Below are 21,931 nucleotides of genomic sequence, written 5' to 3'. Positions count from 1 at the left end.
TGACAAAAGTACTACTGCCTGCCCCAAAGTTCCTCGTAGTTTCTAGATCTGAGGACGGAAAGGATTTTTCATCTGTCAACCCTTTCTTTATTCAGAAGGGCGTAGATGCCATAGCCGGATCTGTCAAGTCTTGTACCAGGATGCATAACGGTACCTTGTTATTAGAAACTGAGAGCGCCTTTCAGGCACAAAAACTGCTTCGGGCCACTCTCCTGTACACGTTCCGTGTCCGGGTGGAGGCTCACCGCACTTTGAATTCGTCGCGTGGTGTGGTATATACTAGATCACTCGATGGATTGACTGACGAGGAGATTCAGTCTTTTCTCACTGAGCAGGGCGTGACGGCTGTCCATAGGGTCATGAAAAAGGTCAACAATGAACCGGACACTTTTCTTGACCTTTGATAGTGTTCAGCTGCCGTCACACATCAAAGCGGGCTATGAGGTTATTTCTGTTCGCCCCTATGTCCCGACACCTACGCGCTGCTACCAGTGTCAGCGTTTTAATCACACTCGCCAGCCTTGTAATGCAGGTAAATGTGTCACTTGTGGCAGGGACGCCCATGAGGGCGACTGTCCACCTGCGTCTCCTCGTTGCGTGAACTGTCAGTGTGAGCATGCAGTGTCCTCCCGCGACTGTCCCATCTACAAGGATGAACACTGTATACAGGAAATTCGGGTCACAGAGAAAGTGTCCACCTCGGCTGCTCGCAAGCTATTTGCTAGTAGGAAGCCCACGCTGCTCCCAGCGGGGAAATACAGTACTGTCCTCGCCACTCCTCGGACTACCAGGGAGGTGTCGATGCAGACATGCGATCTGACCTTTAGCACTACGGTCGTCCGTTCGGCCAGTGCTAAGATCGCCCGGTCAATGTCTCTTCTTCCTCCCGTCACCCCTAAGACACAAGCACCATCATCAGCTTCTGCCAAGACTAAGACCCAGAAGTCAGATGCACGGGCCTTGAAGAAGGAACCATCCCGTGCAGACTTCCTACGTACCTCGAACTCCCAGCCATCGACCAGTACTTCGACTAAACGACCTTCCAAGAAGGCTCATAGGAAGCACAGTTCTCCTTCTCCGCCACGGCACGTTTCTTCTCCTGTGCCACCCAGCAGTTGCCGCCCCAGGTCGTCATCCGTTTCGCCTGGCCGCACCACTGGTAGCCGAACATCTGGCCGTTCACTGGCGGAGGAAGCTCCCCCTCCCAGCCATCTTAACAAGATTGCCGATGAACCTATTGAACAAATGGACGATGACTCTCCACCTATTGACAGCGGCGGCAGTGCTCGCTCGAAGCCAGGCCCTCAGCGGCCTTCGAGGTGACCCCTTCTTGCTTCTCCTTTTTCTTCTCACGATGGCACTTCTTCAATGGAATATTCGCGGCATTCGCTCCCACCGAGGGGACTTAAAGTTGCTGCTATGCTTGCACTGTCCGCTCGTCGTAGCTCTCCAGGAAACGAAGCTATGCCCATGCGATCAAATTGACTTGGCACACTATGCCTCTGTGCGTTTTGACCTACCCCCTGTGGCAGGTATTCCGGCTCATGGAGGGGTTATGTTGCTGGTCCGGGATGATATTTACTACGATCCCATCACATTGCACACTGACCTGCAGGCAGTTGCCGTCCGAATTACTCTCCCCACTTTTACATTTTCCATTTGTACCATTTACACTACATCGTCGTCTGCCATTACCAGGGCAGACATGATGCAAATTATTGCTCAGCTACCTGCACCATTTTTGTTGACTGGAGACTTCAATGCCCACCATCCCCTTTGGGGCTCTCCAGCATCCTGCCCGAGAGGCTCCCTGTTAGCAGACCTTTTCAACCACCTCAATCTTGTCTGCCTCAATACTTGCGCCCCTACTTTTCTTTCAGACACAACTCACACCTATTCCCATTTAAACCTCTCTATATGTACTACCCAACTTGCACGCCAGTTTGAGTGGTACGCACTTTCTGATATGTATTCGAGCGACCACTTCCCTTGTGTCAACCATCTCCTGCATCATACCCCCTCTCCGTGCTCAACTAGTTGGAACATCTCCAAAGCAGACTGGGGGCTCTTCTCTTCCAGGGCGACCTTTCAGGATCAAACCTTCACAAGCTGCAACAGTCATGTCGCACACCTCATGGAAGTCATTCTCACTGCTGCTGAATATTCCATCCCTCACACTACTTCTTCTCCACATTGTGAACCGGTCTCCTGGTGGACCGCAGCATGTAGTGACACTTCTCCGTGCTCGTCGACGTGCTTTACGCACCTTTAAATGCCACCGTACGATGGCGAATTGTATCAATTATAAATGATTATGTGCGCAGTGTCGTCGTGTTATTAAAGAAAGCAAGAAAGCCAGCTGGGCTGCTTTCACATGCACCTTCAACAGTTTTACTCTTCCTTCTGTCGTCTGGGGTAGCCTGCACCAGCTATCTGGCACTAAGGTCCACTCACCAGTTTCTGGCTTCACGGTCGCGAATGACGTCCTTGTGGCCCCTGAGAATGTCTCCAATGCCTTCGGCCACTTTTTCGCAGAGGTTTCGAGCTCCGCTCATTACCACCCTGCCTTCCAACCCCGAAAACAAGCAGAGGAGGCAAGGCCACCTAACTTCCGCTCCTCGAATTGTGAAAGTTATAATGCCCCATTCACCAAGCGGGAACTCGAAAATGCACTTGCCCGGCCACGGTCCTCTGCTCCAGGGCCTGATTCTATTCATATTCAGATGCTGAAGAACCTTTCTCCTGCGGGTAAAGGTTTTCTTCTTCATACTTATAATCGCATCTGGATTGAGGGTTATGTTCCCACATGCTGGCGCGAATCTATTGCTGTCGCAATTCCTAAGCCGGGAAGGACAAGCACTTGCCTTCCAGTTATCAACCGATCTCCCTTACCAGCTGTGTCTGTAAGGTGATGGAACGAATGGTTAACTCTCGTTTGGTTTGGCTGCTCGAATCTCGACGCCTACTTACCAATGTACAATGTGGATTTCGTAGGCGCCGCTCTGCTGTTGACCATCTGGTTACCTTGTCGACCTTCATTATGAATAACTTCTTGCGGAAGCGCCCGACCGTGGCCGTGTTCTTTGGTTTGGAGAAGGCTGATGTATCAGGCTCCCTTTTCTTGGACGATTTTACTATCTATTGCAGCGCGCAGCGTACATGTTTCCTGGAGCGCTGTCTTGACTGTCTTTACTCCTGGAGTGTCGCCAATGGCTTTCATTTTTCTGCCGAGAAGACGGTCTGTATTAACTTCTGGCGCTACAAAGACTTTCTCCCACTGTCCTTATGACTCGGTCCCGCTGCTCTCCCATTCGTGGAGACAACAAAAATTTTAGGTCTTACATTTGACAGGAAACTTAGCTGGTCTCCACATGTGTCATATTTGGCTGCCCGTTGTACCCGTCCTCTAAATGTCCTCTATGTTCTCAGCGGTATGTCGTGGGGAGCGGATCGAACCATCCTACTTCGCCTATATCGGTCGATCGTCCGCTCAGAGCTGGATTATGGGAGCTTCGTATATTCCTCTGCATGGCCGTCCATCTTACGCCGCCTCAACTCTATACATCGGGGGGTTACGTCTTGCAATCGGAGCGTTCTATATTAGTCACGTCGAGAGTCTTCATGCTGAAGCCGGTGAATTGCCACTAACCTACCGGCGCGATATACTGCTTTGTCGGTATGCCTGTCGGCTATTGTCAATGACTGACCACCAGTCTTATCGTTCCTTTTTTGACGACTCTCTCGAGCGTCAATACAGGCTGTATGTATCTGCCCTGCTACCCCCTGGCGTTCGCTTTCGTCGCCTCCTTCAGCACCTTGATTTTTCACTCCCTGCAACCTTTCAAGTGGGCGATAGCCAAATGCCACCTTGGTTCCAGGCTCAGGTTCACGTTCACCTTGACCTCAGCTCGCTCCCAAAGGAGGATGCCCCAGCTTTGGTATACTGCTCCCAGTTTGTCAAACTTCATTCGAAGTTCATTAATATGATCTTCATTTATACAGATGGCTCTAAGACCAATGACGGTGTCGGCTGTTCTTTTATTGTCGGTGCACACAGTTTCAAATACCGGCTCCACGGCCATTGTTCGGTCTTCACAGCTGACCTATTTGCCCTCTACCAGGCTGTTCTTTACATCTGCCGCCACTGACATTCTGCTTATGTCATCTGCTCTGATTCCCTGAGCGCCATCCAGAGTCTCAGTGATCTGTATCCGATTCACCCTTTCGTGCACCGGATCCAACGCTCTCTTCAGCAGCTGGCGGATGACACTTCTCCGGTTACCTTTATGTGGGTTCCTGGCCACGTCGGTATCCCTGGGAACGAAGCTGCAGATGCCACGGCCAAGGCTGTGGTCCTCCAGCCTTGGACAGCTTCTTGTTGTGTCCCTTCATCTGATTGTAGCAGGGTCAATTGTCAGCGCATTTTATCGCTGTGGCATGCCGATTGGCTACACTTACGGACAACAAGCTTCGGGCCTTGAAACCTCTTCCCACGGCTTGGACGACCTCTTCAAGCCCTTCTCGGTGGGAGGAGGTCGTTTTGGCCCGGTTACGATTTGGACACTGCCAGTTCAGCCATCGCCACCTGCTGACGGCTGTGCCGGAGCCGTTCTGCCCATGTGGGCAATTGCTGACGGTACGCCACATTTTAACGTCCTGTCCGAATATTAATACACTGCGCGTTGATCTTGGCCTGCCATGTACTCTGGATGCCATTTAGTGGATGACCCAGGAGCAGCTGCTTGCATTCTGTACTGTACTGTGTACCTACATTTTTTGAACATTAGGGGAAATCAACGAATCTGATCCAGATGTGCAGACAGCACCAAAACACTAGTGCAAGTGGCTTGTGGAAACTATGAAGGACATAGTTCCTGTATTGCTTGCAGCCAGAAACGTTGCCCTCTTGGTGCCACCATTCAATGGGACAGAGTCGGAAGAAAATAAAATACCTGCACCCAATTAAAATTTGAATCTGATAGCTGTTTCTTCAAATCCTTGTTGAAACAGGCTCGGAAATTGCAACATGCCCCCCATTTTTCCGGACTCAGCTGAAGTCATTCCTAATAATGATAATGAAAATTTGGTGCCAAAAGTTTTATGTTGAATGCTGGAGCAATTGGTGATTGCAGAAGCCATATGTATCACTCCAAAACTACTGGTTGTAAGGGGATGCTTGACATATATCTCTAAATGACACATAACATAGATTCAAATGCAATGGTCTTACTGGTTAAATTATACTAAAAGCAAGGTAAAAAATATATTTCCCAGTAATTCATAAGAAACAATGAGTAAGTGTGAAGTAGGCCACTATTATTTTATTTTCAGCTTTACTAATTTTATTTAATCAAAAAACCAGTTTTTCATTTAAATGTAACCCTTCTGAAAGAGTAAAAAAGTGGAAGAATTGGACATGAAAACAACAATAAATCTATTCTCAATATTTAATCCAAACCAAAGTTTGCATTCACATTAAGCAAAATGGTTGCTGTGTGATATGTACACTAACTTCATACTGAAATATGCAGACTGGTGTCATTAAACTACATTAACGTTACTGCACGAGTTTAAGGAAAAATTAAGGGCAAGTGTATATTATTGTACGGCCAAAAGCAATTAAGGAACTAACATGATGTTGCTTTCAAAATCAAACTCAACTTTGAATGAGAAACATACAGAGAAAAACTTTTCTTTCGTCCATGCTTCTAAGATTTCGAGGTGGTGTTAAGTCACACACATGGTCACAGCCAAAGTCACTGCACTCTTGGCAATGTGCTGCTCTGTGTATTTAATTGGAAACATTTATTGCTGGATCCCAAATATTTCTCTGCTCTGCTACACTATCAAATCAGTTTCAGTATGGATTACCAGCTTCACTTTGACTTGCAAGACATTGTTAAACTTCTCACAATGTCAAATCAATAATAAGGAACCGAATAGCTATGTAAGTTCACCACTAACAGTCCAGTACACTACTTCCAAATGGTTACTAGCAAATTCTGCCAATAAATACAACACCACAACAGGCATGCTCTTCCAACTCCTTTGAGAAAAAGGCACACAAAAACAACACACTCAAATTTCTACAGAAACTAATACAATTTATTCACTTCTACTAAACCTTGCGCAGATTGTCTCATCCAATAAAACACTACGGTCCAGCACTGTTACTCACTTGATACTGGAGCTCTGGTTATTTTTCGTACGTTACTGTTCCTCGTAAGACATTCCATTCAAGAAAATATTGTACTACATGAATTTGGGATTGCTTTATCAAATGACAAGGAGGTTAACATGCAACATGGGATGAACAGTACTTGTTTGGGCATATTCCAGCCACACATTATATCAGCTAAAACACCAGAGAAATGTCACTGAGTGTTAGGAGACACGTCACACGTCCAGAGAGAGAGAGAGAGAGAGAGAGAGAGAGAGAGAGAGAGAGAGAGTCCATTATACATCACATCCCTAAATACTTCTGTTTCCTTCAGATGGCCCTGAGCACTATGCGACTTAACTTCTGAGGTCATCAGTCGCCTAGAACTTAGAACTAATTAAACCTAACTAACCTAAGGACATCACACACATCCATGCCCGAGGCAGGATTCGAAACTGCGACCGTAGCGGTCGCTCGGTTCCAGACTGTAGCGCCTAGAACCTCACGGCCACTACGGCCGGCCTTCTGTTTCCTTCCTTCTGTCCCATCTGCTAAATCTTACCCTAGGATTTCTAACATTTCCACTGACCAGTTAATTTCTCCTCAACATTTGATTCCTCCTGCAGCGCTACCGTTTATTTCCATTAGATGTAATTACATTTGTAGCATAGAAATTGCATAACACTGCACTAATAAGACTGATATTTCTTAAATTTTATGGATTCATTACTACATCTGTTGTTATAGTTGTTATTATCTTTATCATTATGGACAATTTATCTATTGGGTGCATTATAGTGTTCACTCCTTAAAGATCTTTGGTCTGATGCCAGGGAAGGTCTAAGGCCCTAATCTTGCCAGCTGAAATAAGTTCATAAATAACCAAACAAATGCCAACTATTTGCAGGTACGCGGCGGAATGCTGAAGATGGGGATCAAATGCAACGACAGAGGCGACTGGGCCGCACACCAAGAGTGCCATTCTACCGCTGGCAGGTGACGTTACTTGAGCAGCAATATCAACGTCACAATTATCTCAGTACCACTGCAATCTCTGAGCTAGCTGCTATGTTACAGCTATCATACAACAGGGTAAGCCACACAATTACTTCACTGACAAGAAAATATTAAACATACACCACTGGCCATTAAAATTGCTACACCACAAATATTACATTCTACAGACGTGAAATTTAACCGACAGGAAGAATAAGCTGTGACAGGCAAATGATTAGCTTTTCAGAGCATTCACACAAGGTTGGCGCCAGTAGGGACACCTACAACGTGTTGACATGAGGAAAGTTTCCAACCGATTTCTTATACACAAAAAGCAGTTGACCGGCGTTGCCTGGTGAAACGTTGTAATGCCTCATGTAAGGAGGACAAATGTGTACCATCACGTTTCCGACATTGATAAAGGTTGGATTGTAGCCTATCGCGATTGCGGTTTATTGTATCGCGACATTGCTGCTCGCGTTAGTCAAGATCCAATGACTGTTAGCAGAATATGGAATTTGTGGGTTCTGGTGGGTAATATGGAACGCCGTGCTGGATCCCAATGGCCTCGTATCACTAGCAGTCGAGATGACAGGCATCTTATCCGCATGGCTGTAACGGATCGTGCAGCCACGTCTCGATCCCTGAGTCAACAGATGGGGACGTTTGCAAGACAACAACCATCTGCACGAACAGTTCGACGATGTTTGCAGCAACATGGACTATCAGCTCTGAGACCATGGTAGCGGTTATCCTTGATGCTGCATCACAGACAGATGTGCCTGCGATGGTGTACTCAACAACGAACCTGGTTGCACGAATGGCAAAACGTCATTTTTTCGGATGAATCCAGGTTCTGTTTACAGCATCATGGTGGTAGCCTCCACGTTTGGCGACATCGCGGTGAACGCACATTGGAAACGTGTATTCGTCATCGCCATACTGGTGTATCACCTGGCGTGATGGTATGGGGTGCCACTGGTTACACGTCTCGGTTACCTCTTGTTCGCATTGACGGCACTTTGAACAGTGGACATTACATCTACTCTTCATTCGATCCCTGCAAAACCCTATATTTCAGCAGGATAATGCACGACCGCATGTTGCAGGTCCTGTACAGGCATTTCTGGATACAGAAAATGTTCGACTGCTGCCCTGGCCAGCACATTCTCCAGATCTCTCATCAACTGAAAATGTCTGGTCAATGGTGGCCGAGCAACTGGCTCGTCACAATACGCCAGTCACTACTCTTGATGAACTGTGGTATCATGTTGAAGCTGCGTGGGCAGCTGCACCTGTATACGCCATCCAAGCTCTGTTTGACTTAATGTCCAGGTGTATCAAGGCCGTTATTACGGCCAGATGTGGTTGTTCTAGGTACTGATTTCTCAGGATCTATGCACCCAAATTGCGTGAAAATGTAATCACATGTCAGTTCTAGTATAATATATTTGTCCAATGAATACCTGTTTATCGTCTGCATTTCTTCTTGGTGTAGCAATTTTAATGGCCAGTAGTGTAAATGGAGGGATGTTGAAGTTCCTTTTGCCAATGTTCCTTAAGCTGCCACTAAATACATAAATGATATATTTTCACAAAAAAAACCTCGGATTTTAGTAGCATATAATTTAAAATATATGGTGCATAATCTAATTCTTAAGAGAAATTTCAGTAACTGCAGAATCACAAGAACTTGGTAACAATATTTATGTTGATTGTATAGGTCAAGATTTGGTTCCAAAATCGGCGGGCGAAAGAGCGACGTAAAGAAGAGATGAAAAGGATACAGCAAGAAGGAAATGATTATAACAGAAGTGCCAACCTTGAACTGGATTCTACAGCACAATCAGCATCACCATCACCATCACCACCAGCAGTATTACCACCATCACCACAATATAGGTCTTCAAAGATTGCTTCAGTGCTGCCTCCAGCTTCCCATCACGAAAGAACATTGAATTCTGAAGTTTCTGCTTTTTCTAATTATCAGCTGTATCGCACTACTGTTGAAGGTATGAGAACAGTACACCATCAACCACCGGCGACTGAACAGTGTCACACAGATTCTGAATATAAGCATATTGCTAGTGCTGTGTGAATGGCTTTATGTTCTAAAAGAATTTATTTATTGGAGCAGCAGTCATACTGCATTTGTGACGTTTAGGACATTATATAAAGTGTTGTGATTATTCTCTCATACTTGCTTAATGTCAGCTAACTAAAGTTTGGTAACGGAACAATAGTCAAAGACTCTATTTTTATGCAATATATAATGCTGGAAGTTTTCAGCAAGATACTTAAGATATAAATGATCATCTTGTGAGAAGTGAAGGCTATTAATGTACAATCATTATGAATAAAGGTGATATTCAGCTAAAATTTAAGTGTTGGTGTGTGAAGCTTCTTTCCCAACATTGTTTATTTGTGATGTTTCCTTCTTGTGTCTGCAAGTTCTACACCGTGCATAAAGTTTTACAAAAGTGTGAGAGTCTGAAGCTTGAAGTTGAACTGCACCTCTATTTATGACTGTCTTATTGCGAGTAAGTACTGAAAGGAATAATATAATTCTGAGAAAGTGGTAATTTACTCCAGTTACTTAATGAGATGAATTTCATATTTTAACCCTTTTGTGGGTATATTTTTTGTAGCAAACTCAGCACAGATATTTTTTTGCTATCCTATTAGAATTGTTGTCAACTGACTATATTTATTCCTATATTTATTTCTTGATAATTTTATTTTCGTCATTTAGAACCAAAAAATATGGTGGTACATATATCACCATGGCACCTTTGTCAGGCATTAAAACTATGATGGTAAATGTATTTCCCACTCGCCTTTTGTGAGCTGTTATGTGTTGCCATTACATGTAAAAAAAATAATGCACAGTGTGTCCTGTTTCTATTTCATTTTTCTTTCACTTTATTAAAAAATATTTGTTACCAATATTAAAGTTTATTTGACACAATGTGAAAACAATCCTTGAAACTTTATCACACAATAAAAGCATGAGCTGATACAGGTCACAATAATGTATATTGCAGAAGTGAAGCAATGTGTTCCAACAGCAGTAGTGATCCCGTGATAAACAGAAACTGATTGTTGTAGCAGTTTTTATACGCCTGGCACAGTGTACAACCACAAGATGTCACATAAAGACAGAGGTGATAAGAAGTATTTCCAAAAGCTTTGTGATTCCCTTAAGCTGGTGGTAAGTATGCTTCCCAAGGACCACAAATAACAGATTAATTTTGTGATAAGTATACTTTCCACTCCCCTTCCAGAAACTACTTTTGTGGTAACCATACTTCCCAATAACCATTAAACCACCATTGTTTGGTGGGATATATACTTTCCACAGTCCTGAAGGCCATATTTCACAACAACAGCAGCTGCCACCTGATGCCAGGCATGTACAGAAGTGGTAACACATATTCCCTTAAATGCTGTAAAGAAATATATTTTGTGGGAAGCATATCCCACGGTTAACATAAGCTACATTCACAGTCCTGTAACAAAGCAGCCACATACTGTAATGGCTAAAAATACTGCTTAATCTGTGTATTTTGCTGTTAACATCAATAAAAAATCAAACTGAATATCACACCAGATTAACTTGAGGTCACCCCACTAATTGTCCACATAAAATACAATTTTGACAATTTTATTCCTAATGAGGAGCAAAGTGATGGTCTTTGCTCACATTAAGTGCTATGTTAAGCACTTCACAATCAGGCTGTGTTTGTAAATTCCTGGAGACAAACTGTGTGTCAGACGAGGATTCTAATCTAGGACTTCAGCCTTTGGGAAGCAAGGGCTCTACCATCTGGGCTATCTAGGCATGACTTACTGGCTGCCTCTACAGTTTTGCTTTCCCAGTATCAGTAAAGCTGTGACGATTGGCTGAGAGTCATGTCTGGATAGCTCAGTTGGTATGCATTTCTTGGAAAAACACAAAGATTCCAGCATATAGTTTTAATCTCCTAGAAAGTTTTCAATCATTGTGCACTCTGCTGCAGAGTGAAAACTCAGTCTGGCTTTTTGATTGGGCTTACTTCACCTATATACCACAAAAATAACATTGAGTACTAACTGAAGCCAGTCTAGTTGTTAGGAGATGAATTGGAATGACTCTAAAGATAAACAAAAAGTAGCAATAGTTCAGTTCATTAGGAAGACATTTTTTAATGCAGTTTTTTGCATGTAGGCTTTACTGGTCTAGCCTGGTCATAACAATATTTCAAATGTTGGAAAACATCTGCTTTCTCCCTCTAGCTTTCAATATCAACATCTTCAGTTAACTGATAAATGGGGGAAGAGGGTGGGGGACAGTAAAGAGCACACTTACCTGTCCCCTAACAATGTACCCGAGCACACAAGGGGTGTGGGATGATGTCTCTCAGTTTATGAACAGGGGGTTATACACACTGTTTCGACATTTTGCCAGATGATGACGACTGTTTACTCATCGAAAAATTTGTATCTGTATGAACTTTGGCCAAAAGGAAATACCAATGATATAGAAAGACAGAAAACACTGTCAGATACCATTCTGGATAAAGGAGGCTTTTATCAGATAACTGTCAAGAAAAATTGAGATGCACATGTTCAGTGAAATATGTCATAAATTACAACACCTTTCCAGCAAGCACTCCAATAAGTCTCTTCAGTATAGCAGTTGCAAAATTAAATTATTCATATCTGACATAGGCATATTATCAGCTTAATTTTTCTGTGAACTCTGCGAAAACTGAGCGATAAGGAACCTTAATTTATGACAAAATGGAAAGTACAATTACAATGATTTGCAGAGTATTTATTTAATGGTAGTTATCAAAATGTCTCTAACTTCCTTGTCTCCAACATTTTTATTAGGATCCTGTGTCTCTTTACATTATACTGCGCCCAACAATCAGTCTTCAGTCACATAAAAACATTTGAATTCGATCTCTTAGCACCTGTCTCTCCCACCCTCAAGATCCTCTACCTATACTCTTAAAACAAGTTACTTAACTTAGAATTCAGTTGCTTTGCTTTATACCAGTTGAATGACTGGAAGCTTAAATATCACTAACACAAGAATATAAAATATTCATGATGAACTCTCACCTATTTCAGTCACAATCCCAGAGTTTCACTGCACTGTGTGAACTGGCCCAGAGAGAAAACATGGTATCAACACTTTTATATCTGTTTATTATAAATTGATTTTTTGTACATACAAAATTAATATTTAAATAAACGTCTAGAGTGTCTAACAATAATTACACAAAACATGAAGTACAAAAATATTAATAATCAACAGTGAGAAGTTGATATAACTGGGGTCCTTTCTTCAATAGAAAACCTTGAACATTTAATGAAGACAGGAAACCAGTAAAATCTGAGACATCAGCAACACACAGTTTTGCAATTTCTTTTAGTTCTTGAACTGAAAACACCGATCGACTTTGCACTTCTGCCTGCCTCTGAAGTGCCATTATGAACTTCTTTGCCTGTAATATTAATTGTTTGTTGAAAACAACAAATGATACTCAAAGTTAAACTACAGCAGTTAACAATCTTGAGAAATACATGATGAACATACCTTACTGTTATTCAATACAGACATATATATGATGAACGTTTGAGCTAAACATACCTTACTCTTACTGCTCATTCCAGATCCATTTTGGGAGCGCTGAAAATGTAAAGTTCCAAAGCTGTCACTCATGGTATCAACCAGACTGTACCTCATGATTTCAACAACTTCCAAGGCATCTATTTCAGATACCTCACTACGAAGCTCTAGCTTTGCTCTCGCCTGGGATGATGATAAAATAATAACAACAACAACAATAATAATAAACATCAGTTGCTATATTTTACAAACTAATTTTTTTCTTTGGCCACTTTATAAAATGAACAACTGACTCACAGAGATCCTACAGTCAGCATTACAAAGTATATAAAGTGCTGCATCTTAACATTGTGTCAAATGCCAGTCAGAAATTTAAAAAAAACTTACAGTGTCTAATTACAAATAATCTTAACATTGGATTACATAGCATCGATAATTGCACTCAACAGATTCTGAGTAAAACATTCCTCAAAATATAGGAAAAATAAAAATGTTGGAACATCTTTTCACCTAAAAAAATTACAAATTAATTAAACTTCCCGACAGAGTACAGCTGTTTGTCCCGAATCACAACTCGAATGCAGACACTTGTCTTTTGCAGTCAACACACTTACTTAATGAGCAATCCAGACAACTCGTAACCTATCTTTACAGTTTCAATTCTGACAGTAGTCTCTCCTTTTCAGTAATTGTGAGATAAATGTAAATGCACATATATTAAAGTGCATAAAGTAATTACAGAATCTAAAAGATAATTTGTTAAAGAAGAGAATTTACCATGTTCATTTATACCCATCACATTACTGTTGCATACTTTCCTTACATTCAAGACACGAAGTCACATAATGATTTATTTTGGGGTAACCCCTCAATCAAAACTTCCAGAGTTCAAAAGTATGTAACATGAATTATTTGTAGTATGGAGTCAAAGATGTCCTCCACAAGCACGTTCAAATAATTGGGTATAGTAACTGTGCTTTTCCTTATCTTATTCAGCACTGAAACTGTCATAAATATCTTCCTTTTTCTACTACAGGTTAGTTCACAAAATTAATATTAGGAATAAAACTCCATACAATCAATATTAGGAATAAAACACCATACCTAAATACTCAATGCTGATTACTATGGTCTAAAAGGTGTGCTTTACTCAAGAACACATTTTCAACAATTCATCACCAACTGTATCCCAGCCAGTTCATTATACTCTGACACATGCTATTGTTCAAATGCAAGTATGACAAAATTTGAGACCCATTCAACTTTTAAATGACGGCAAATTATTTGATGCGATGGCCTTTACTCTGAATAATAGTTTGATGCAATTCTCCACACTAATCTATCCTATCCTATGCAATCCTCTTCATCTCCACATAATGGCTGCAATCTATATCCACTTGAACCCGCTTACTGTATTCGTGCCTTATTTCTCTATAAAAATCCCCCCCCCCCCCTCCCCGAAGACATGTGCCCACTTCCCTCCATTGTAAAACTGCCTCGGGATGGGTCCTATCAACCAATCCCTACTTTTGGTAATGTTGTGCCATACAGTTATTCTCTCTCCATTTCAGTTATCCTATCCGCCCATCTAATCTTCAACAGTCTTCTGAAGAATCATATTCCAAAACTATTCTCTTCTTGTCTTAACTATTTAACACACCCACTGCATTTTCATACAAGGCACATTCCAAATACCTCCAAGAAAAGATTTCTTAATGTTTAAATTTATATTTAATGTTAACAAATTTGTTTTCCAAAATGATTTTCTTGCTGTTGACAGTCTACATTTTATATTGTACTAACTTTGAGCAACAACTGCTATTCTGCTCCACAAATAGCTAACTTCAATTACTTTTAGTATCTTTATATCCTAATCTAAATCTTGATGCATTGCTTGATATAATTCCAACTACTTTCTTTAACCATGCTTTAGTTTTGTTGACGTTCACTTTATAAAGCCTTTTCAAGAAGTTTCCGATTCTCCTTCCAGTCCTGTGTAATTTCTTGTAGAAGTTTTTCTTCTTATTTTTTTCTATTTTGCTCGCTGAAATTCAATTCCCTTTACAAATTTCCTGCTAAGAATCAGATCTGAATGTGAAGCACTTTCACAGTGAACTGCCATTATTAAATGAAATGTGAGTTAGTGATTTTGAACTAGAGCTTCAATCGTAGTCCAATGAGTGGAGGGGTTCAGTTAGTGTTAACACAGTTGAGAAATTTTCTCTCGTACATTGTACAATCCAGATATGAATCATCTGACTGACTTACATTTATATAACAACATCCGTATGTGCAGTGCTCTCCTTCTCACCAAGAGCATTTTGCTGCTGTCGCCTAGGCCATTTAAGAGATGAACAAAGATGGTATATCGTGAGCAATAACAAAGCCGCCCAGAGGTTGGAATTTTGTCACTTAGTAGCAGGGCAATCATTTTCTCAATCTTGGTGATTTTGTGCTCTCTGAATTCTAGGATACTTTTTTCTTATCTTGGTTGCCCCTTTTGGACATGCTCATTGCAATGCCATAAGTTTGATGTATCTCGCTTATCCAGGCAGTCTGCTGTTACATATTATCCCACATTACAGCTGTCACATGTATGTTTACTGCAGTGTTCCTTTCATCTCTAATTTTACATTACAATTCTAAAGTATGTCCAATTGAAATTGTCATCAAAGCTGCATGATACTGTTGTTGGTAACAAGAGCCCTTCCTTGGTCTCAGTCTGATTCATCATTAACTTTCAGTTGATAAAAAGTGAAATAAACTGGAAATTACATTACCACAGTGTTATGAGATCCCTATCAATTTCCTTGAAAATTATTGGTGAATGGTATATACAATGCCTGGAATGATTTTTGGTTTTCATACAGTAATAGTCAGAAAATATAATAAATAAGAGCTCTTTTAAAGGAAAGTGGAAGAATAAAATCATTTACATACAAATGTATGTTGTGGTACACTTAAGAACAAATATGCATTCTTATGCTTACCTCACACAAGCGTATCATAGACTCCAGCTGCCTAGTGGTTATTGGCGTACAATCCATTGCCTGATACTGACGACGAAGTTCTAGGTAAAATTTCTGTATAATGTCAGCTGCTTCTGGAGTTAATCGAGGATTTGTATATTTTCGAGCATATGCAATATATTTTCTCAACAGTGGCTGTGGAATTGGATCAAATTCTTCTCCTGGTGAATATTTCAGCCTTTCGCTACAAAAATAAATTACTGAGTTTAGAGGCTTATCATATTTTATGTAAATTACTTTTATATCTATCCTTGTATTATTGTTTATCTTGTGATAGCTTTATAATTTCTGTTCTCATTATAAATATACAAACAAAATTTAAATGGTCAGAATCTAATGCTAATGATGTCTGTAAGCACAAATTTTGTAGTTCTATGACAAATGCACAGGTTTGTCTTCTGCCTCTGCTTTATCCTACGATTTTTTTTCCTGTCACTTAACATTATTTTCACTTTTGAGAATGTGAAGTATGCCAAGCCTCACCACAGTTCACATTACATGTTAAACCGAAGTTCCCCTACAAATGGCTGGATAATGCAGTTCGCAGACTGAGAAAGGTAGATGGTTTATCACTTAGAATGATACCATGCCCAACAAACTGAAGGAATGATTTAAAGGTTCCCTTCTACACTTCTAAGGGCAAACATTTTATAGAGGCATGCTAATTAGTAAGAACAAACAATAAACAACAAGGTGTACTGAAAGAGGTACATGAACTGGTTTACGAGATATTTATTCCCAAAAGCTAGTTATTACAACAAAATTTAATGGGTTACAATCTCTTAATAACGGGGAAAGGGGGGGGGGGGAACCTCTTTCATGACAGAGTCTTTGAACAGGGTAACTATTATACAGTTTTGTAATTTGTTCAAAGTCATCTGGTGGTACAAGAAGACAAGTGCCTAGAAGGGGACCTTAACACTGGGTTTCGCTGGAGCGACATCCTTACTCAAGTCTTATGTATCCACGGGAGAAAAGGAGGGGGGGTGGGGGGGGGGTGGGGGGGGGGGGGAAGTTCGAGAGTGAGATGGACTCACCTGGCCATCAAGGGAGCCAGCAATGTTAGAGAGAAAACTCGTTTCCGTGGCACGCTTGGCAGTAAAGGCATGACAAAATGGCCTGAGGTTAAATGGTAATAAACCCTCCTTGTACTTCTGGCACTCACAGAACTTTACTGCACTAAAGTACACTACACTGCACACAGTAATCCAGTTGCTGATACCGGTCGGATGACCTGGGCATCCAGTCTCAGACTTTGTATAGCCGCAGTCAAGCCAACTGCCTCAAGGATACACAGCTGGGGAAGGTGGCGTGGAAGACGTCGCAGCACTTCTCTTGTTAATGGGACTGTGGAAAAATGCAGAAACTGGCTGCTGGTGCAAAACCCTGGTGTTAGCACGAACCTGGCGAGCTGTGTGACGCTGCACTGGATGAGCTGCCGGAAGCACACTCAGGAGATATTATCTCATCAAAGTAAGAACAGAGACTGGTTGAGCGACGGTTCGGCATGGGTGGCCTCTGGAAAGCACAGCAGTCTAAGGTCTACCTGCGGGGAAGTGATCAGCAGGGGTGTGGGGAAGATGTGGTGATAGCTTGGTTGGCAGGAGCAATGCTGATTGCTGGTTTTCAGTCATGGCAGCGTGTCGTGCTACTACAAGTGGAGGCAAACAGAAAGACTCATCACAAAACCACTGAGAAGAGCATACTAGAATTTGGGGTGATGACTACTTCAATGTCAGTGATGACAACATTTATTGCCAACAGATGTGACTAATGACAATATTTTTGGTGTAGAAGTGAAGTGGATCATCATCATCATCATCATCATTCAGCAATCATCAGCCTTTAACAGCAAACATTGCTTCAATATGATACTACCATCTCTGTCAATTAAGAACCTCTATTTCCTACTCCCCTTAACGGTCGCATCACACAAATGTATTCTTGATTTGTCAAGTGGACACCCATTTTTACAGTAGGAATGAAGGCATTAGTGATCATTATCATCTGAAGGTGGGTGTCAAGAAAAACTTTTCCAACTCTAATTTCTCGTTGCTACAGAAAAAATATTCAGTGACTCCAACAAAGCAAAAGTGGTCTACTCAAAAGCTTCACATTCATGCTGACATCGGTTTCGTGCGCACACACCAAGGGGATCAGAACACTTGCAACTTAAAAAGCTCCTTGTTCACATGTGCTGAAGATTTAGTGACATGCTGATAATACATCCTTTATTACCTGGATCAATATTGGACAGTTAGCAATGATAAGCAATAAAGAAAATTTTGGTGTGATCATGAAATATTATCAGACTAACTCACTCTGAATGAAGCTTTTGCTAAATTATAATTGGCTTCAAGTGGGCATAAATGCCAAATTATTGAATGTAACTGAAAACTGTATAAAAAGGAAAATTCTCTAGAGAAAAAGAAAGTTATGAGACAGGTGGGGTCCCTCTAATCTTTGGGTCCGAGTGACCTGGTCGTCTTCTTTAGTCTTCTCCAAGCTAAAAGCTAGGATAATTTCTTGTACTCTTATCTCTGTCTGTCAGTAGTATTACATATTTCATATCCTTAAGGTAAGTACCTGCCAGCATTTATGTACCACGACTTTAAGGTCTTTTTAGTTTAAGAATCTGATAAACATTTTACCTGACGAGTCTGATAAACTTAAATTTCTAGGAGTTGTGATGAATGAATATCTTAAATGGAAATAGTATGTGAGCTACATCTGTAAAAAGATAAGCTGCATCATTTATTATATACAATGCTTCAAAATAGTTCTTGCCTTATCTACTGAAAAGAACTCCAACACACTTGTTAACATTAAAGAAGCTAGTTTTAATCCTGCAATTGCTCAGATCTCTGTAGAAAACACAACACTGCAAAGGGTCTGGAGAAAACCATAAAATAAAGTGTGTGAAGAAGCCGAGATGGAAAGCGATGTAAACGATGGTAAGTCAACAACTGATTGCTCCGAAATAGTGAGAGTGATAAATTGTGCATCTGCTAATGAACTGAATGTGTTTCCAGCAGAAGAAGTTGACGAGTAGTTCGACAGAGACAAAAACTTAGTTACCAAAGAACAACTGACTGACGATGTGATGTTACAAATTTTTCAAGCCACAGGAGACACCAGAAACAAAGTGACGAAGAAGAAATCCCAGCAACTCATCTTTGGGGCCGAGGCTTCAGAAGCCTTAAACAGTTTTGTGAAATTTGCTGAGAGCAGCCAATAAAACAACGCTTATGATGTTATGAAACTGTACATCACACAAAATAATGTGTCATTGAAGAGTTCAGTCCAAGAAACCAGTTAGCATTTCTACAATGTTCCAGAGGACTCTGAAGAAAATTGCAGCTAAGCTGTTAGTGGTAGTTAACAGTAAGACATATTCCATACCCTCCACAATGTCAGATATCTGTCCTATTCCTACAGACAGTAATTTCAGTTAAACTGCACCACATTCTTTGTAACAGTTTTTATTATGATGCTTGCTTTATTTTGTAATTGGAGTATAAAAAATTATTTGTGTGTACTGAACTTTTCTCAAACTTCGAGCCTTAAACTGATTTTAATAGCGCAGTACAGCATTCAACTTTTAATTCAATTGTTTTTACAGAGAAATAATACATACTTTTATTTTTTTAATACTGTAATCTCTCCTGTTTTACTTAATAAATCACAGTTACTTGTTTTTGACAATATAATGTAACTGGACAGATAAGAAATCTACTCTCCAAGTGGCAGCAGGAGAACGCATATATAAAAACGGTTTTATTTATGCAAGCTTTCGGAGCAAATGGCGCTTCCTTCCACCAGGAACATTAAAAGGGGAAGGAAGAGGGACAAAGGGAAAGGAACTGAAGAGATTAGGACAAGGTGTAGAGTATAACATGAAAGTAGGTACAAAAACATTTGATGCATTGTAATATTTACATAATGTACATAAGCTGCTCAAAAACACATCTCTGCCAAATACAGCAATATCAAATGTGACTAATTATCACAATAACTATTTCAGTTAATTTTCACTATAGCATATTTACACAACAGAAGTGCAGCAACATGCATACACTTAATCTTAACTTCAAATAACTAATACAATCTCAGTCTGGATAAGATCTATAAAAGAAAACCCTACTCCACTGACATACAGTACACAGGTTGATAATAAAACTCCATTGTGGGAATTAAAGATAGTGAGCCAACTGAAAAATTTAGTCAGTATATAAATGATGTTTTTGATGCTCTGAATTCAAAAACCCCAACATGTGTTATGAGAAAAGATACAGATCACCATAAAATTCTGCAGCATATTTCTCATATTCCAACCACAGAACATTGGATTCGCTCAGAGTAACAGTACAGAGCAGATTAGTAATAGGTGAATACTTGTGGAATAAAGGGTTCAAATATGTATTGACTGCCAAGTTCAATCAGTATCCACTAGAGCAACATTTTGGTATTATTGGATCATTGAGTTGTGATGATCACCCTTCATCAGTGGACTTTCTACATTTACATATGTTCCAGTTAATATATGTGCCTGTCAACAGTGTTTTATCAAAGAGAGGGAATTGTGAATTAGGGGCTGAACCCACTCTCATATCCTATGTCAATCAGATAAGAATCTTGGCAAACAAGACTAAGAAGAGATACACTGACATCAAAAAAGAGTATTGTACACAACATAGCAAGTTGTATCGCACATCAAGCCTCAAAAATCACTAAATGTTGGGCATGCTTAGATTCACTAAAGATTTCATCACTAGAAAATCATCATTTTTCACTAGCTTGAAGGACTATGGCTATCATTATTTATGTTAGCCTTCAGAAGCACTGTTAAATTTCTTTCTATGGCAGAAGAAACTTTAAGTACTAATCTTTCTTCTCTATCTGCTTTCTGTGATGACTTGTTCTATGACTGTTTGGAAAGCATTAAAAAAATAAAATCAAGACTCCAGGTTTGGCTTGTAGTGCAGAACATGCCATGGGGACTACCCAGAATAATTTTTTACTAAATGAACTATCAATCTTTTTCAAAACAAAGGAATTCAGGAAGGGACGTAAGTCAGCAAAAGTGAGTAAATCAATTAAGAAACTTTCCTATAGGTCCAGCAGTTATAAGGAGAGAAAATACTTAGAAAATGTTTTATTTTAGTGTTTAGCAATTTTTACTGAAGCCCTAATTTTGCTCAGATAACTGGTAGAACTATGAGAGTTTTCTACTTTTCAGCTGTAGACACACTCCATTACACTCACTTTTGGGAAAGCAGTGTTTATTTTAAGACTACTCTTGTTGTAGTTTGTGATATATAGGTGTTGATGCATTCTTTGGTTGACTAATGGCCAAGAAAATCTAAATCAGTCAGTGAAAGGATGGAAAGTAATAGTTGAAAACACAACATTGGGAGAAGATTAAAGACTGATAATGTTCTGCAAACGTTTTACAGAACTGAAAACTTTTCACAGCAAATGACTTACATTATTATAGCTCTAGTTTATTCAAGGCATTACTAAAAGTGAGTGATTAAGTTGTTATATTTTGTAGTAGATTTGACGATTGTCATCTAATTGGTCAGCTGTAAAAATACAAGATGACATGGTAAGAATAAATACTAGTGTTACCGTATAACATTCAATGATTCCTTTTTTTCCCCTTTTCTTGCTACTTTAATACACTGACAATCCAAAAACTAATTACTGTATGCGAAGTCTTACAGTTTATGCTATGCCGTGTTCTCCTGTTTCCAAGCCTGAACAATTTTAAAAAAATCATCAGTATTGAGTCTGGACATCAATAGTCTGGTTTAAGTACATTGCCACAGCATACATGAGTATCTTGACTTTATAATATGCAATATAGGGATATGAATGCAAAACTGCAATTCGAATGCGTGGGAGACAAGCACTTCAATCGGAGCTATTGCCAAGCGGCAAAATGGGTGTACTCGACTAGTTATCACAAAAATGGTTCAAATGGCTCTGAGCACTATGGGACTCAACATCCTAGGTCATAAGTCCCCTAGAACTTAGAACTACTTAAACCTAACTAACCTAAGGACATCACACACACCCATGCCCGAGGCAGGATTCGAACCTGCGACCGTAGCAGTCCCGCAA

At 40.5% G+C, this 21,931-nt stretch overlaps 2 protein-coding genes across 3 annotated transcripts in view; one reads left to right on the top strand and one right to left on the bottom strand.

Annotated features, from left to right (window-relative positions):
• Nucleotides 1-9,298, top strand: part of LOC126173939 (homeobox expressed in ES cells 1-A-like) — a 29,648-nt gene extending 20,350 nt beyond the window's left edge. The window contains exons 2-3 of the mRNA XM_049920999.1: nt 7,068-7,252; nt 8,880-9,298. Of these exons, the coding sequence (XP_049776956.1) occupies nt 7,068-7,252; nt 8,880-9,254 (560 nt within the window). The 3' untranslated portion in view covers nt 9,255-9,298. The remainder of the gene's footprint in view (nt 1-7,067; nt 7,253-8,879) is intronic.
• A 3,085-nt stretch (nt 9,299-12,383) lies between these two features.
• Nucleotides 12,384-21,931, bottom strand: part of LOC126173005 (DNA helicase MCM8-like) — a 195,180-nt gene continuing 185,632 nt past the window's right edge. The window contains exons 12-14 of one of the 2 annotated variants that reach the window (XM_049920923.1): nt 15,767-15,989; nt 12,798-12,836; nt 12,384-12,651 (exon numbers count right to left, since the gene is read on the bottom strand). In XM_049920923.1, the coding sequence (XP_049776880.1) occupies nt 12,448-12,651; nt 12,798-12,836; nt 15,767-15,989 (466 nt within the window). In that variant the 3' untranslated portion in view covers nt 12,384-12,447. Of the gene's footprint in view, nt 12,652-12,797; nt 12,960-15,766; nt 15,990-21,931 lie in introns of both variants that reach the window. The other variant, XM_049920922.1, reaches the window with a different exon arrangement.

This window comes from Schistocerca cancellata, chromosome 1, assembly GCF_023864275.1.
Source record: "Schistocerca cancellata isolate TAMUIC-IGC-003103 chromosome 1, iqSchCanc2.1, whole genome shotgun sequence".
NCBI classification, from domain to species: Eukaryota; Metazoa; Arthropoda; class Insecta; order Orthoptera; family Acrididae; genus Schistocerca; species Schistocerca cancellata.
The sequence above is the reverse complement of the archived record's forward strand: the minus strand, read 5'-3'. Positions and strand labels throughout refer to the sequence as shown.